The 12,691-nt window shown below is 33.3% G+C and overlaps 2 protein-coding genes across 3 annotated transcripts in view; one reads left to right on the top strand and one right to left on the bottom strand.

Moving 5' to 3' along the window:
• LOC139503404 (solute carrier organic anion transporter family member 4A1-like) overlaps positions 1–12,691 on the bottom strand; it is a 60,565-nt gene that overhangs the window by 32,640 nt on the left and 15,234 nt on the right. For both annotated transcript variants that reach the window (XM_071293185.1, XM_071293184.1), the window contains exons 4-8: positions 10,274–10,477; positions 8,367–8,469; positions 4,342–4,463; positions 2,293–2,414; positions 1,573–1,711 (exon numbers count right to left, since the gene is read on the bottom strand). In XM_071293185.1, coding sequence (XP_071149286.1) covers positions 1,573–1,711; positions 2,293–2,414; positions 4,342–4,463; positions 8,367–8,469; positions 10,274–10,477 — 690 coding nt within the window. The remainder of the gene's footprint in view (positions 1–1,572; positions 1,712–2,292; positions 2,415–4,341; positions 4,464–8,366; positions 8,470–10,273; positions 10,478–12,691) is intronic.
• Positions 1,260–12,691, top strand: part of LOC139503405 (lymphocyte antigen 75-like) — a 50,584-nt gene continuing 39,152 nt past the window's right edge. The window contains exon 1 of the mRNA XM_071293187.1: positions 1,260–1,280. Coding sequence (XP_071149288.1) covers positions 1,277–1,280 — 4 coding nt within the window. The 5' untranslated portion in view covers positions 1,260–1,276. The remainder of the gene's footprint in view (positions 1,281–12,691) is intronic.

Below are 12,691 nucleotides of genomic sequence, written 5' to 3'. Positions count from 1 at the left end.
TAAGTACATCGCAATCCGTTACTGTTTCAACAGCCATCGGTGTTTTATACATTTGTATGTGTATTCGTTTTTAGCAATGTACCACTCTCTACTGTCCTTCTATATTCTGCGTTTCCATCCAGATTCTCGTGTATACCATGAGGGTCCGGATTGGCGGATATTGTTTATTTCTGTATTCTTTAAATTGTTATATAATTTTTTCTACATTTTATTTATCTTACTCATTATTCTTTCTTTATTTTTCATATTTTGTCATCCCAATATATTTTTCTTACTGATGTTTAGTTACATTACGACGTTTATCTCTGACTTATATACTGGTTACCAATGTAGATGACAAATTTGTGTCATTCATGACAATTAAACAGAATCAACATGAATGATATATGCGATCATTCTTGGATGAAATTAATATTACTTTAATATTACACTTTTTGAAACCATTTTTATCAATTTTCAATTTCATGTGTTGTTTCCGTATATGTTATGTTTCATTGCTCATGTGATGTTTTCGTATATTTTAGCCGCTCGTCTTGAGCCTACTCATTTGATCCGATAACACCCAATATAGCAATAAAATTATACTTTTATTGCCATTCATAACTCTTAACAGACCATTTAACAGACCGGGTTTTATACATCCGACCCATTAACAGACCAGGTTTTAAATAAAGATTGATTTATGTCACCAAAATACAGATTTTCGTGTAGATTTTTCACACAATGATATCAATATGGTTAGCAAACATAATGCCTTTCTTTTTTCGATGTTCAAAATATTGAATGCAAGTAAATTTAACCAATGTGTCATTTTGTGTACATTTTATGTGTGTAAAATGTGTATACATTTATTGATGAGTAACCCGCCTTTTCATTTTATAGATCGTACATCGAAGCTGGAAAAATAATAATTACACCACTGAATTCAGTACATTGAATTGTTTTGTTAGACATGAATACTTTTTATGATGAAAATATATTTAGAAAGTTATACAATGATAACATGCTGAACCATCAATGATTTTCTCGACAACACCTGATTAACAGCTTTTAGCCAACCCGATTAACAGACCAACCGCCGATATAGCCGCATACTCAATATAGATTAACCGACCAGTCTCTCGGTTAGCCGAGTGTCGGCCGTGAATTATAATTTGTAGATTCTATTCCATTTTCAGTACAAAAATAGAGTGTAGAACGGTAAATTAAAAAGAAGATGTGGTATGACTGCCAGTGAGACAACTCTTCACAAGAAACCAAATGACACAGATTATAGATGGGTTCGTTTGTCTAAGCCTTTTATTTTCTATATAGTTTGTGTAAACTGTTGTTTCGACTTTTTGTCGTTTTTGCCATAATGTTGTCTGTTTCTCTTTGAATCCTGAGTTTTGTTGTCTTTATTTTTTGTACTTGGTACTTGAATTATTATTTTTGGTAAATTTTCTGCGAGAGATTTTAATGCCAATAATGCGACTGGCTTTCTGAAATCTCAACAATGTATCTGGCATCTTTGTCTATTCTTAAAAATCGCAATGTTTTAAACGCTCGCAATAATTTCTGAGAATACATTACCCATTATCAAGCCAGCAAAAGCGGGTGGTAAGTTGAATTTCTCAGCAAAAAACTTGGGTCCAAATGTAGCAACTCCACTGATAATGGCTCCTTCGGTACAAGCTCCCAAAGACATGAACAAAAATGTAGGATTTAAAACCTGGAAAAAATGTGTAATATTTAGGCCGTTTCAGAATCTAAAGGACTATGGGTAATTTCATTGTTTGTACCCCAAAATGAAAATAACGTCGCGCCATTGGCTGAATTTCCATTGTTTAGGACGATTTTAACCAATCACGACGTTTTGGTGTACTGACACTTTTGAAAACATTACCCAGAATGCATTAGATTCTGAAACGGCGAATTCATACAGATATCTATATTATTGATTATCGATTAACAGTAAACGAGCAAGAATATTTAGTTAGCTTCAGTAAGTTTGCTCATTACATATATTGACAGCATAATATAAGCATGCTTTGTGGCATAAATATTTATCTAAAAAAATCATATAAAGAAAGCAAAAACAAGAAGACAAAAGTCATGTCGGGACCTTATATAGCTTGCAATGCGGTATGTTTTTTGCTCATTGTTCAAGTCTGCACAACGACCTATAATAGTTACTAGCTTTATACGTCATTTGGTCTCTGTTGGAGAGTTACTTGTATCTCATTAGCAATCATACTACATCTTCTTATTTCTATATTTACACCAATGTTTCCTGCATGTACATGTACCTACTAAATTCCACATGGCTATAGGAAAATCCTTCCAAGATTTCCCAAAATTCTCGTCTTTAACTTTATTGGCTTGTTTTCCTTGATAGGCTTCTGACTTTCGTTTTGCTTGAATTGCAGCGCTACCTAAATAAATAATAACATTTAAGAATTGAATGCTCTTTTTTGTAAATTTATTGGGGTGTAAAAGCGTTGACCGAAGTACATTTTGTATGAAGCGCGGAAGCGCTTCATACTTAAAATGTGCGCACGGTCAACGCTTTTACAACCCTATAAAGTTACAAAAAAAGCATTCAATACTTATAATTACATTTTTACCTATAGGATCATGAAAACCCGCCTTTTATCAAGTTTTTATTTCATTTACCTGTGCACTTTATTGTGGGACCTCGTGTCATCATGAATGAGAAGTTTTAATGAGTGATACAACAGCTTAAGGAATAACACATGATGTGCCGTTAGCCAATCAGAATAACGTATAGTAATGAAACATACATCTAATGTAATTATTTAATTATGAATCCATTCAAACTCAAATGATATCTGAAAAAAATTTCCAATATACAAATGTATATATATAATACACAAAACAGGTCTTCGGGTCGAGTTCGGGACCATCTTGACTTTGCAGTGAGCAATTGATTTTACTGTGTTAAGCACTTATTGATACGACAAGAAGAGGAACGATCAATAAAAACATCTTTCATATTTCACTTGCTTTGAGTTTGTCAAGTCGTGTATGCAGTATGTCTTCAATTAAGGTGGTACCCAACACTTTCACTAAAATTAATTTGGCTCGTTTAATTTTCATAAAATTTTGACAAAGTTTTTACTTTGACCCTTTAACAAAAAAAATTTTAAAAAATTTGAACCAACCAATTTATCAGAAAAATTACACTGGTTATATATCAGTTTGACAAACACTAATTTTGATCATTGAGAAGCTTAATCGTCCCCTAACAACACAACGTAATTAAAACGTTTAGCTGATTTTACAGAGTTATCTTCCTGTAGTGTTAGGTACCACCTTAATATTGATTGCTTGATTGGTGTTTACATGTGATCCCATCATCAGAACTATTGTCTATTGCGAAGCGGTCAGTTTTTAATGATCGAAAAATTCAGCCTGGACTGCCCAGAAAGAACCACCGTCCCAAGACCTACGCTAGAGAAACTGAAAATCCTTATAATCAATTAAAATTGGAGTTGAGCATCTGCGGAGTATTTGAACTCACACCCTCATCTTAAATAAATACCGCATTTCCTCTTTTCCATTATTGAGTTTAGAACTCCTCTTTTAAATAAATCTTTATTGCAAAAAAATACAAAATGTTATTTGCTGAAACACAACTAACGAACTACTAGCTTTTTCTTTATATAGAACTTCAGTATTAAAATAAATTATAAAGCGAAAAGTTGTAATTGATGAGTTTCTCGAATTGAGTCATTTTGTTTGTGTTAGTCAACTCAAGGTTAAGACACACCTGGTTTTCAAGGGTTTGACGTTTTCCGATACAGCTGATAATTAACTCTACTTTGTTCACTTTTTCCTTTCTTAGATATTTTTTTTAAAATGATACTTGATATTCCATGATGATCAAAGCAAATACATATTGTGTTTCCTTAAGTTTTAAATTACCTTATCCTACAATTTAATTAAAATCCCACTTCGCATCGCCACCATCTTCTGACATGGAGAGATTGAGCTCCCACGCGACATATCAGAAAATGGGAGTAATGCGAGATCGATAGTTTTGAAGGGGCATTAGCTACGAGTTAAAACAAAATATACTGTATATGATTTCTTTTGTCAATCCCTCAATAAAGAAGTTGAAATAGTGAAATAATAATTCATTTATAGTAGCCAATTTGGTTAAATTTTGTAAAAATAAGCAAAGAAACATCTCTATTGAATAATTAAACATCATTGAACGCATATTCATGTGACGTTCAAATAACCAGTTATCTTGATATTGGCTAGGTCTGAATTTGATTCAAACTTTGACAGCTAATCCCCCTTTAGAAAGATTGCTTGTGGTATTGATATTATTACCTGGTAACTGTTTTGGATAGGCGATCATTGGTATGGCAACAATGAACATTATAGCACCACTGGCTAGAAAACTTATCCACCAGGCACCTACCCAGCGTGGATCAGCGGGTGTTATAGATATGCTATTGGAAAGTAAAAAAAAGAAAGAGTCAGAGAAAATTAGAAAATGCATAAATATATTATAGATTTATATATGAGATTGAAATTAAGGGCATACGATACATTTACAGGGGAGAACGTAAATTGCTATTTTCACGACGTCAAACGGTAACTTATCGAGAAAAGATACAGTTTTCGGCTAATTTTTATCATTCAAACTGATTCAACTTGAAAACGAGTTCATGGACCCCTCTTTTTTAAAATGGCATTTGGTTTAATTACGTAAGAAGATTATGTGTACCAATTTTCATGAAAACGTAAATAGTGCATTTTTTTTAATTTGATTAATATACAGCAAAAAATGACGTTTTTTTCCTACATTCATGAACATTTGATAAATTTGAGTTATTTAAAAAAAAAAAATGTACAAATTTAAGCAATATTTATATAACACATAAATTACAAATAATTTAACAAAAAACAGATCGTGTTTATCTGTTAAAACAAAAAAGTTAAGTATTTCTATCGAAAGGAAAAATAAGTCCACAAATCCGTATTTTGAGGAAATATCTGAAATTTGAACCTCAATTTACTCAAAAAGTAGCTCATGAAGGTACATATTTTATGTATATTTATTGCAAATTTGATTTAATCAGGTAAAAAATAGCCTACATGCAAATTTTCATCAAAATTTAAGTACGGGATCAAAACTGTATCGTAAGTAATAAATGTAGGTCAAATGCATCCTAGCAAATTCAATGCATATTCAGGACGGTGAGATTAAAATTTAGGCTTCATTTCTTTCTAACCAAAATTTTGTAAACGTTGTGTTGCGTTTGTTGGTGTTTTCTAAATGCTACGAAAGTAGAAACAAATACAACGTTTAATAAGTCTTTACTGACCCTGTTTGAAGTTTGAAGTTTCAATTATACATGCACATGTTGTTGGTAAACAGATTTTTTACAAACGTAGAAAAAATATATCGTTTTATCAAGTTCAAGTTAGAAACAAATGTAGCATTTGTACTAACAAACGACAAACGACAAACTGTAGACGCATCTTTAGCGGTTGCATAGTTTGTCAAAGTTTATGTAAACTTTGCAAACGTATGTTAGAAACAAATGATCAAAACATGTGCGCGCTTATTCGTTTGCATCGTTTGTGTTAGAAAGAAATGCACCCTTAGTAACAAATAATGGTCAAGATCGATGTACTCCTCTCAGGGAGATGGATTGATGGATGGCTGTTTAACGTCAAATTAAATGTATATTCGTGAATGTGCTAGTGCGATATGAATATGAACCCTGTATTGTATTAGACCGTTTAAGTAATTATGGAACGCAATCACTTTTTTAAGCCCAACCTACGATAGTAGAGGGCAGTGATATTGTTGGCTTTTTTCAAAACTACCTCTACCCTTTTTTATTGGGAAAATATGCGTCATTTTCATCAAATTGGGAAATTTAAAATAGACCGTGAATTTGACTGAAACTTCAATTTACAGACCCATTTTCAAGAGTCAAACCCTGCTTTAAAATAAGACCCTATTTTGTCAGTAATGATACATTAATAGACCCTCAAATGTGCACATATAGTAATTTTAGGCAAGACAAAATCAGTTTGTATTCATGCACAATTACTACTGAGACTGCACTGTTTGGGAAAAAAAGTTGTCTTTTTGAGAATAATTTAAAGCCATTTTTCTTTCAAATTGGGATTCTTCTCCAGGGGGAAAAGCCTTTATTCTCCACTAATTTAAGGCAAACAATATCACTGGAGGGGCATTATGTTTTCTGGTCTGTGCGTCCGTTCGTCGTACCGTTCGTCCGTCCGTTCGTTCGTTCGTCTGTCCCGCTTCAGGTAGTTTTTGACGAAGTTGAAATCCAATCAACATGAAACTTAGTATACACGTTCCTTATGATATGATCTTTCTAATTGTAATGCCAAATTAGAGTTCTGACCCCAATTTCACGGTCCACTGAACATAGCAAATGATAGCCGTGTACTAGGGACACATTCTTGTTTTAAATAAATTTGTTCCAACAATGATTCTTCCTCGTTTTTTCTTCTTCGTTTAAGTGTGTGTATCGTTATATCTTTGACGTTAACCTTACTTATTTATTTTTTTCACATTATATTTTCCCAATAATTGCAACAAACCTTGTGTTATGGCGCTCATTGAAATCTTACATTGATATTCTGACTAACAATATAATATTTTACTCAAAAGTCTTTGGTCGGTTCAACTTGGAGGTTTCAAAGAAACACGAGTTGCAATCTAAATCATCAGATTGCGCAGATTTGATTATCAAGGAAATTAAACGACAAATTTTACGTCATATAATTTTAGAAAACGCAACGGAAAGAGAATCAAATTGATATTTAATTGTTGGAAACTTATTATAACTGTTATCACGTTGCTATGATTTATTGATGTAGAATAAATAGAGAACAATTAAAAAATATTTCATTCAAATATAACTGATATGACTTATTCATACCGATGGCTAATTGTTTATTTTCAAGGTCTTTTATATTGGAAGGAATGGGTACACGTGTACTCTGACGGAGACCGTTCTTCTTTATGTTATTTTTATATATAGTATTTCAAATGCATGATTACTTATTTATTTACACCATTTCGTTTTCAAGCTGGAGTAAATAGCACTAAAGGTACTTATTCAGAAAGTATAAAAATACAGCATTCTACAAAAGCAAACAATCAAATTGGAAAAGAAAACAAACTTTATAAAAATATAAAGATGTGGTGTGATTGTAAATTAAACAAGTATGCACTAGCTAGAGTTCAAATAAAGAGAATGTATATGTAACCAATTATAGACCAACACACATTCTTCAACAATGATAAAAAAAATCATACGGAATGGTCAGCGAGGAACAAATATATTGATTGCATATTAACAAATCTGGATTGAAAACAACGTTCAAACATATGATTGCGTTGGATAAAAATCGCAATTTTTATACGTGTGCATGTAAACAAATTTTTTGGTAGAGGGGTTTAAATACACCACAAACAATATCATATATTGGTTGCTCACCCTATATTTTTAAGGACACCCTATATCAAATATACATAGTCACCACGTGTAGTCCTTTAAGGTAGCACAATACAAAGATTTTTTTTACTTCCAATCACTAACCTTTAAAATGCTGTAACTTTCACATGAATGCATAAAAATAATAAAAGAGGTATATATAAATAGATAAAAGATTAATCTTTTATATGAATGCAATATTTTTATTATGCAATCATTATGTAATCAATTATTATGTAATTAGTGACAAAATCTCGGTCAGTGAATGAATGAATTTAGATCTATCATCTCTTTAACTATACAGAAAATTTTAACGACATCTTAATCAACACATCATGAGCTTCAAAAGATTGTCTCCAATTGTCCCTATGGGATTCCATTCTCTCATAAATCTGTAATTAGTGTAAACATCCTAACCAAAAAAAGGAGATAATGTTTAATTAGGTATAAAATTTGTTCTATACATTCTATCTGAAATCTGAGACAACCTTTGTAGATAATGGTCATAGGAACAACATATAATAAAATCAACCCTCTAGGAATACCTATGCAGAAGCTAATTTCATTTGAAAGTGAAAATTTTGTGAAAAATATTTTAGACACAGTTAACATTATAATTGGTTACATAATTGTTGCATAATACTTACATTCATTTGGATTAATTTGAAAGAGTAATCTGTTAGCTACCACTTTTATAAATTTTCAATCATTATTAAGACAGTTACAGCATTTTCAAACTTGGGAGTTGGAGTTGAAATCTTTGTATTGTGCTACCTTAACCAATCATATCTCTATAAATCTATAGGAGGTAAGATAAAGTTAAATATACTGTTCGCAGCGTCGGCTATATACATGTAGTAGACTCACTCAGAGGGATCTGTTCTGTAGAAGTCTGTAAAGAGCCAGAGAGTTTGTCCTCCTCCCATGTAACCGGCAGCAACCCCAATAGATGCAGCAGCATATATAAGTCCTACGATACATAATAGAACAAGGATGATGTTGCTGTTGGTTTTTTTTTTGTAATTATATTTATAACCAGCGAACTTTTTTGTCAGAAAACACTGTCAAACATCCAAACATACTATCCACACTGATGTGTGTACACACTTGTTATATTTTTATAACAATTATGTTGCAAGTTGAAATCAATGTTTACTAGTGTAAAACATAGAAAATCAATCTTTCACAGCGATCATTATAATCATAAAAGTTATAATTATACATTGTGTAAAGTATAATTATATATAAGGTTATTGCATTCTTAATATAATAACATTGTAGTACATTGTTTTTGTAAAATTTCACAGACAAACATACGTTGAACGGGACAAAACTTGATGTACGGCATAAGGTTGGGTCACACGTTCACGATTTTTACCGCCGTCCTTAACAGGACCATTCCAGATTAAAATTTGTCAAAAGTCCGTTCAAGATTCTGTGAATCGTGGATGGAAATGCAAACTTTAATTAAAATTTGGATTTTTTTTTTTTAATCACGACAACAATCAGATATTGTTCAGGAAGCGTCGATATTCAACCGTTTCCATACGAATTTGTCCCGATAATTCCGTTCTCAATCCGATTCTAATCCAATTTGTATCTTTCGCATGGTAAAATTCCACCGAGTCTGTCACGACTGCGTCCCGATTCTACCGAATGTAATCCGACAGAGATCCGACAGAGATCCGACAGAGACCAGATAGTACACAGACGCTGACGGAAGTAATTATCCGTTAGAAAAATGTCGGCATATTCGGGATGATCGGGTACTGTCGGAACGTAATCCTACCACGGTCCGCTCTATCGCATTCCAACCGGCTTTGACTGGTCTCAGTCGTATTGTTTTCTTTAATTGTCGGGACTCTGACGTGGGTATCATTGACGAATATATTCGTATTAATAACGGGACTGTTCCGGAATCGACAAGATCTGGATGCAATCTGGACTCCATCGGCAGAAAAATAGCAATGAAAAATTTTCCCAGATCATTCCCGTTCCACAGGACACCGTCTAGAAAACACAGGACATTGTTAGGATTTTGATCCGATACAGCAGAATCTGTCACGACATAGTCACGCTTGTAATCCGACTAGACAAAATCGGCTAAGTTTCCCCGAATGTTACGGGACGCACCTAACTGTCGGAGTACTTCGCCGAACTATCCGGACCATTCCCGACACGCAGGAATATGTTACGAACTAAAACGACTGCTTTCAGACAATGATAGGACATTCAAGATAATTGAGGATAGTAATCCGACTTTTTCACTTTTCGTGTCTTATTACTGTCTGATCTAAAACGTGAGCAATAATCGACAATGTGTGAACGCCGCATTAAACTTGATTAAATACACATTTCTTTTTCTCGTCGTCCCATTTATATTAATCTATAATAAGATAGTTTTGAATAATTAAACAGCGCCATTTAATTTATGTTTTCTCATTTGTATTTCTTTTTCCTAATGATTCTAGTATTATGATTTATCATCATTTTGTTAAATCTATCAATACCATTAAAAGAAGGGTAACTCTAGCATGAAAAAGGTAGTACTGTTTTGAATAAAATTGAGAATGAAAATGGGGAATGTATCAAAGAGCAGAAAACAGCCGAGGTCCTCACAGCAAGAAAATACCGTAATAAGAGTATTTTTAGTTCCAATCGTTATCTCAGAATGATTTATTTAGATGATCGCGCATGCCCAATGGGTTTTTCAAATGCTGTGTATTTTTCCAAATTTTTTTTTTTTGCATAAACATGCATACATCCATACATACCGAGATATAGTGAAGTCATTTCCGCTTTTGTGTTCTCGTCAATGAATGTTGTCCCGAGAGTAAACATCGGAGTTGAACCTGCTCCATGTAAGGCATTGCCAAGCATAAACACGTATAAATATTTCTGTAAATGAGATTTCTTTTCCTGTGAACCCTCACACGATTCTGTTGTATTTCTACACACATTTTCAAATTTATTTAGATCTGGAAATAAATACATAGGAAATTATTTAGTTATACATGTATCTCTTCGTTTATACTGTACATGATTGAAAACTACAAGTGTGTATGAAAGTGTGAACTATATTAAACATACAGTGTAACCTGCCTAATCCCACACCTTAGTTTTCCAACATCCTGCTTTAACCGACACTTTAATATGATCCCAAAATATGCCTATCATTGCAGATAAAAACTGAGTATTCCGACATCCTGCTTAATCCGACATTTTTTTCTGGTCCCCAAGTGTGTCGGATAACACAGGTTACACTGTATATAGAAATTGGACATCATTTGAGGGAGAGGGTATTTAAGGGGTTTGAACCCTTTTTCGATTTGTTTTATTTTTTTAATTTTAATTAAGTGTGACGATTTGAATGTTTAACGGTGTCCGATGGAATACTCCACCTTCTTTTCAAAATAGATATATCCGCTGGATAGCCAATAGTCAACAGTCTGTTATAAACCATGCAAGGGATATAATTTCATGACCTACCACTCCTTAAAGTTAGTTTTGCATCAACCTTTAGATAAGGATGAAGGTTGGCACCTGTTAATACGTTTAAACCTGCAGCATTTGTTTGCACCTGTCTTTAGTCATGAACATGTTGTTTAGGGAAGAACCAAAAATTTGCGAAAGCAAATTTACAGATCTAACATTGTTGGGTTGATGTTTAGACGAGTTGTATATACATTATGTACACAGCCATGTATCACCATCATTGATGGCGATCCGATGGATACATCTGTTGTAGGGTTGTCACTGACTCAGACGTACTTATAAATATAATTCTGTGACTGTATCTTACATTCATTTGTAGGATCCTTTACTATAGATAATTTAGCTGATCTGTAACAATAACATCTTCATGCCTTATATATCATGTACTGCAGTACGCCGCTAGATTAAAACTGACGTGGAAAGGTAACACACGGCCAGCGAAAGCTCTTTTTTGAGAGCCCAGGTGGTCGTGTGGTCTAGCGGGACGGCTGCAATGCAGGCGATTTGGTGTCACGATATCACAGTAGCATGGGTTCGAATCCCGGCGAGGGAAGAACCAAAAATTTGCGAAAGCAAATTTACAGATCTAACATTGTTGGGTTGATGTTTAGACGAGTTGTAGCAAATTTACAGATCTAACTTTGTTGGGTTGATGTTTAGACGAGTTGTATATATATACAACTCGTCTAAACATCAACCCAACAATGTTAGATCTGTAAATTTGCTTTCGCAAATTTTTGGTTCTTCCCTCGACGGGATTCGAACCCATGCTACTGTGATATCGTGACACCAAATCGCCTGCACTGCAGCCGTCCCGCTAGACCACACGACCACCTGGGCTATATATATAGATTTGAATGTTGTAAATAAAATCTTCTTTTAAAATTAAAGAAGTAAAATAGCAACTCTATACATAGAAGGAGTATATCAGATCTGTGTAGACTCCTTGTTCCCTTTAAAATGTTACACAAATCCAACATGAACTTATTCAGACATAAAAATAACCAATTCATTTAGAGGTTACATAAAAACAAATACTGAAGCAAACAGTTGGACAACTACTTTTCAAAGTCATTAGAACTGAGGACACATGGACTCTGTGATACTATATACAGAAATTGAATTATTGTGTATATATGTGAATTTTCAGTTAATGTACAGTAACTGAGTCTTATACTTATTTTGTACTTTGTCACAAAATTAATGTTTAACTTAGGGAGCTACCATTTGATTTTTAGGGGGGGGGGAGGGGGGGGGGGGGGGGCTAGGATGAAATTTGAAAAAAATAGGCAGGACAGGAGTTTTGAGTTAAAAAAAAAAGGCAGGATGACAATTTAGGTAAAAAAAGTCAGGATAGACTAATAAAAAAAGGCAGGACCGAAAAGAGTAAAAAATAAAAAGGCAGGACAGAGATTACAACTAAAAAAAAATGCAGGACAAAATTTTTCATCCTAGCCCCCCCATAAAAATCAAATGGTAGCTCCCTTACATTGTACATGAAAACAAATCAACATTAGAATGTGAAATATTCAGTGGTAACAAAACAACTTGTCGAAATCAGTTTTATTTTGAATCAGCATTGCAAAGCTTACATAATAAATAATCTATGAGTATATACCTTTTGATGTTGATGTAACTGTGTCCTTAAACTGTTACAATGTCATTAAAGAACTCTTTATTGTCATATATAAGTAAAC

This window comes from Mytilus edulis, chromosome 14, assembly GCF_963676685.1.
Source record: "Mytilus edulis chromosome 14, xbMytEdul2.2, whole genome shotgun sequence".
Lineage (NCBI taxonomy): Eukaryota > Metazoa > Mollusca > Bivalvia > Mytilida > Mytilidae > Mytilus > Mytilus edulis.
Note: the sequence above shows the minus strand (reverse complement) of the source record. Positions and strands in the feature narration are given on the sequence as shown.